Raw genomic sequence first — 6,000 nt, 5'->3', positions numbered from 1 at the left:
ATACCGAAAATATGCCAATTACTGAAAACGGCGATGGGTCATATTTTGCCCAAACCCCCCTGCAGTTTTTAAAATATCTGAAATGTCGGGAATTTGACTCCTGAGTGTGGTTTTTGAGCCGAATTTTGACTCTCTGCACCTTTTTTCATTTTCAAATTACGACTTTTTATACTGAAAATATGCTAATTACTGAAAACGGAGAGGGGTCATATTTTGCCCAAACCCCCCTGCAGTTTTCAAAATATCTGAAATATCCGAAATTTGACTCCTGAGCGTGATTTTGAGCCGAATTCTGACTCTCTGCACCTATTTTCATTTTCAAATTACGGCTTTTTGTACAGAAAATGCCAATTACTGAAAACGGCGAGGAGGAAATTAGGTACTTATTAGGTAAGCTAAACAAGTTACAGTTTTAATGCGCTAGTTAGAAAATACAATGAACGTCATCAATGGACTCTAGATCGACAACAAGTGCAGTCTCTAATTTAAGCAACTTAATAATTTATGAACAATCTTAATAATTCATAAACAATCATAAGCAGCAATTATGTAAATTATTATTAATCTATACTGTACAAAAAAAAAGAATCCTTTTCGTTTTCTATGAGTATTGAGGGTGAGCGACGTGGGACCACAACCGCCCCAGTCCCACGTAAACAGATATGTCAGCCAAGAGGAAAACTTAGAATTTTCTCACTTCATGGTAATAATTATTACATTTATCTTGTAATTTATATGTTTTTTCTTCAGAATCCACGATTTTAATAGTTTAGGCTCATTGTTATAAATGAATAAGTGTCTATAGTGAAATCTTACTGTAACTGCCTTGTGTTAAGCTTCATTGTGACATTATACGTGGTTTACCTGACCAGTCGAGAGTCTGGCGTTTTGTGGCATGCTTGACTGTGTAGTCGTCACTCACAACCATGGTGATCATACACACACACTTGTCACGTTTTAGACATGTAATGTACATTGTAATATTTATTTATTTATTTACATTCTTTGCATATAGGAGAGCAATGGTGATATCAGCGCTCCCCCTGGGGATCAAGGGGAGGGAAAGGCATCTGGCCGAACTACTGGAGGTGGAGGAGGAAGTCTTGAGAAGCTGTCACGCGAAGAGCTCATTACTAAATGTCGAAGCCTGTTAATTCTAGCTCAGAAGGCTAAGACTGCAAAAGATGGTAAGTTTTCATTAAATTCCCATAAAATGATATGATTAATAATAATAATTGAAGGCTGCATTAGTTTTTATTTATTTATATAGTTCCTGAATAAAATGAATGGGGTAGTAAACATGGTGAATATTGTGCAAAAGCAGAAAAATGTTGAAGTGGAGAAAATGCATACACGACAAATTCTCAGACCTTGAGGCTCTAGTCATAGATGAAAGTTTTATACAGGCATAATAAAATCCTAGTTAGGTACAGAAAATAAAAACTATAGGCCAATTATGCACTTCCAGCTTACACTCTTTTTTTTTTTTTTTCATTAGTGACAACAAAAATAAAACTGGTGATGGAATCATGCTATTAATTAAATCATGCCAAAATCCTACAATAAAGTGTATATAAAAATTGTCAATGTCAACTTCATATCCTATATATTCATATTTAGGCTCCTCTCTGTCTATTTGTCCAGTTGCAGCAAAATATAGTGTCTTTGTTTATGATAAGGATATTTTCCATTTTGCTTCTGTATTTTATTTTCTCACCCTCCCTCATGATCACTTGTGCATTGATATCCTTGGTCTCTTGTGCTTTCTTCTTTATGTTCTTATGTTTGGTAACTTGACATAGCTATGTTTTATCTCTGTTTTACGTTTTCTAACTACTGTTACTTCTACCATTAATCTTTGCCTCTTCTTACTTTGCAGCTACTACCAGCCTAGCTTACCATTCAGTATTTCCTCTAATTGTACCTAAATTACTGTTACTAATTGCTTAAGCCCCATTTTTCCCTTCTATAATTGTGCTCATTGACTCTTGATTAACTCATAATTTTTAAATTATACATGTGTTTCATCCGGTTCTTCTTTTGATTGGTGTTCAGTGAGATTAAGTCAGTTGGATGTTCTATCGTTGACAAAGGTGGCCAATAACTTTAAGGTTTGCCCAACTGTTTCAGCTCCTGTGCTAATTTGTTGCTTTTTTTTTTACAAATTTTATCTCCTTGATTTATTTTACTGTTGTAGGAACACCGTTAACATACTCCCAGATACCTGCACCTGCGCCGTTAGGTAAGATCTCTTGACCACAACTTGAAGAGCTCGGTTGACACCAACTTCAAGCTCGGTGGCTTTGTGTGTGTGTGTGTGGATCTCATGGCATAAAGTAAGGCATTGGGGCTATAGATTTTCAGAAGATACAATTACCAAAGTTTACTACAGAAAGAGAGCTAAGCTTCTGGTGTTTTGGGTTCCTTATTTTCTTTATCATATATTGTTTTGAAGCCTCAAATGGTGATGGTACACACTACTCCCACTAGTGATATGCTCCATCTGTCTACCACTGTTTGCACATGAGCATTTTGTTTGTTTTACAACTGTGTTTTCATCATTTGAATCTGTATCTTATATCTTTAATGCTGCATATTTCAAGATATCTTTCTTATAAAGGTTGTGAGTTCCCATCATGATTTTGTACGTGATCATATCACCTCTTTGTTTTCTAATTTTGGTATATTTAGTGCCTCCTATCTTTCTGCATAATTGTTATTTTTTAATTTATTAGCCATTTAGTAACATGTTTAATGCCTTCTCCATTATGTTTGTGTTTTTTGAAACATGGGCACCAAATAATTGAGGCATATTCTAATTCTTAAATTTTTTAAACATTTCTAAATGTATTTGAACGTTATTGTGAATTTGGCTGGTGTAATATAACTCCCTCTGGCTATGCTTTTGAGGTGATCCACTTGTGACAGTTTGCTGTAACGGATCACCCAAAATCTCTCTAATTGAATTCTTTAGTCTTTTCTCATTTTTTTTTACTCAATGTGGCCTTGTTGCACTTATCCAAAACTTCATTACTATTCATGGCATATGATACATTAAAGACCATTACTCTATGCTCATGTATTTTCTTTGTCTTTTTGTGAAGCCTGTTCTCTCTGAATGCAGTAATATGCAGATGTTAAACTGCAGACCTTGACTGCACTCACAGGATTCTATGAAGACTATCATATATCAAACTACAGTAGGGAAATTACTATGGTCAGACTATATCCACAATGTTATTGAGAAACAGTGCTTGAGTAATAGCCTGTTCTCAAGCACAAGTCTTGAAGACTATGTTAACCCCACAGTACATGGGGAAATGGCTGTGAATAGCCATTCACAGTCAATCAGGCATTCACAGTCAGTCAGGCATTCACAGTCAGTCAGGCATTCACAGTCAATCAGGCATTCACAGTCAATTAGCTATTCACAGCTGATTGTGAATAGTCCCCCCCCTTTCCCCCTTCCCGGGAAGAGGGGGGTTGCACAGACAGTGGCGCGGTGACGTGGTGACATCATGCTCGTTTGCTCTTTTCATTTGGGGAGATCTGTCCACTAGTTCGGATTTCAGTAGCAATGTTAACCAGAATAAGGGTTTGTTTTGAGGCGGCTTACCTTTCTGGGTGCCTGACCCGGTCGATGGCAGACAGAATACTTCCAACCACACTGGGGTTTCTATAAGCCATTGCTCCTTGTGCCTTTCTAAAGGGACCAGGTTCTGGCTTGTGGTCCCCGGTAGGCCTAGAACTCCATGCACATTGATGCCAAAGTCTAATATATTCATATCAGCCTGAATAACTCTGGGGAAGTTTTTTAACAATGTTCATTTTTATATAAAAAATTATGCAATTCAATATTGGTAGGAATTTTTGCTAAACAATTTAAGACCTGAATCAAATGTTCTTTATGATACAGAAATTGCTTTGGAATTAAAACAAGTAAAGATTGCTGCAAAAAATGCAGAGTCAGCAGCGATACCCCAGAAAGTGGAGGAAGAATCCAGTGCTTTGCGGGAGATGGTGGCTAATCTGACTGAAGGGAAAGTGGCTCTTACTACTAAGGTGAGTATTCTTTGTTTTCTCATTTTAATTTAATATATATTGCTTTGATGTCTTTTATACACATCCAGCATGTCCTGCTTTCTGAAGGTGTTTGTTTTGGTGTTTCAACCATAAATTAAGCTTTCACATGTTTAGGTTGGGTTACAGTTCTGAGTGTACTCTTCGGTGGTTCTCCTGCTCATATACATGAGCTGCTCTCCAGGGGGATTTGCTTTAGTGATTTGTCAAGAGGTTAAGCTTACAACTTTTAGGTTTATTCAGTAACTTCAAAATTACTGATTAGGCAAACGGTTTAACTTCAACGAAGCAGAATATGTTCTCTTTAATTTATTAGTAAATATATGGAACCAGTTGTCAAGTGATATGATTCAGAGTAATAGTTTGTATGTTGTACATGAAACATTGGCTTACACGAGAACTGTACTGTGCCCTAGATCTGCCCCTCTTATTGTTTGTACCATCATATGTTTTTCATTAACAAGAAGCCTTACCTGAATGTACTGTACTTTTCTATTGCTGATTAAATTCCTTTGTAATCCTTTATAAGGCTTTATGATCTTTTGTTTGCAATTTGTAATTCAGTACAATTAAAATTTAGAACAATTTGATGTTAATTATTATTTTCATAATTGAATGTCCTAATGTGTTAGCTACTAAGTTTATTTTATTTTGTAAAGAATTCTGTTGCAAACATGTATACATATTAAATGATCTATTTTGTATTTATAACACAAGTAACTAACATTCACCACAAACAGATCGAGAGTCTTCAGAGACAGTTGAAAGTTGCGTCTAGTGAGGTGGACTGTCTTCAAGAACTGGAACAAAAATTACTGCTTGAAAGAAACACTCTTGAGGCTGAAAATATTCAGTTGAAAAGGGAAAACAAAAAGAATCTTGATAAGTTACAAGAATTTCAAGATTCCTCTGCCATGAAATCAGAACTCCTAGAAAAAGCTTGGGAAACAGAGAAGATGGCATTTCAGGTCTGTAAACTACAGAATATTGTATTTTAATAGGGTAGAGCTAGAATTAATATTTATTTTAACTTTGAACATAAATTTGAGTCAGTTCTGTCTGAAATTTGTTGGTTATAAGGGAGATTCATGTAATTATCGCATGGTGGTTGAGTTGTTTTTAAAACCAGTACTAGGCATTTTGTAGAGACTAAAATAAAATTTTGGGTTCATACTACAGTAGTTTGAAATGTTCATACTGATTAGGAATGATGGTCTAACCATGAAGGTAATGATAAGAATGGTAACTAATGGGTAATAGATTATTTATTAATTAATTTGTAGCCTTTATGAATATTAATAATTGTAAATATGCTTGGGCTACATATTAACAATTTTTTTTAATTACCCAGTACAGTATACAAAATTTTGATTCAATGAAAATGCCATGGCAGTCTTTTCTGTAGGCAGATTATGGGTTTGCGATACAAAAGTAGTTGTTTGGTTAATTACCTTGCTAATGATCCTCGAAGTAAGTTGCCTATGTGTCAACACCATTGCCCACCACATTAAGGTACAAATAACACCATATCCTTGGAAAGATTGGGCATTAGACCAGTCTTTGTCAGCTCTTTCCTGCTGATTGGCTAGAAAACAATGGCCGGCATGTATTGCTGTGTGAAATTGAAGGTAAATAAATGAAAGATTATAGATGTTTTAAAGATTTGAAGGCAGGAATGTTTGTGTCAGGTTAATGCAATACAACATTTAGAGGAAATAAGAATAGTGAAATTGGATAAAATGGAGAGAACAGGAGTAAGAGAATGAGTTGATAAAGGAGGAATTTGGCCTTCTAAGGAAAGAAGAATGGTATGAGATGATGGCCAACTACTTTACATGAACTTCTGGAAGCATTACATGAATGAAGTGAATCAAGAATTGTTTCTAGTAGCTGATTATTCTTTTAAAATCATGTGTAACC

At 35.4% G+C, this 6,000-nt stretch overlaps 1 protein-coding gene across 1 annotated transcript in view; it reads left to right on the top strand.

Annotated features, from left to right (window-relative positions):
* Positions 1–611: 611 nt before the first annotated feature.
* LOC123745350 (GRIP and coiled-coil domain-containing protein 2) overlaps positions 612–6,000 on the top strand; it is a 43,906-nt gene continuing 38,517 nt past the window's right edge. The window contains exons 1-4 of the mRNA XM_045725834.2: positions 612–703; positions 1,016–1,187; positions 3,917–4,062; positions 4,821–5,048. Coding sequence (XP_045581790.2) covers positions 701–703; positions 1,016–1,187; positions 3,917–4,062; positions 4,821–5,048 — 549 coding nt within the window. The 5' untranslated portion in view covers positions 612–700. The remainder of the gene's footprint in view (positions 704–1,015; positions 1,188–3,916; positions 4,063–4,820; positions 5,049–6,000) is intronic.

The sequence above is a fragment of the Procambarus clarkii genome, chromosome 44, assembly GCF_040958095.1.
Source record: "Procambarus clarkii isolate CNS0578487 chromosome 44, FALCON_Pclarkii_2.0, whole genome shotgun sequence".
NCBI classification, from domain to species: Eukaryota; Metazoa; Arthropoda; class Malacostraca; order Decapoda; family Cambaridae; genus Procambarus; species Procambarus clarkii.
Note: the sequence above shows the minus strand (reverse complement) of the source record. Positions and strands in the feature narration are given on the sequence as shown.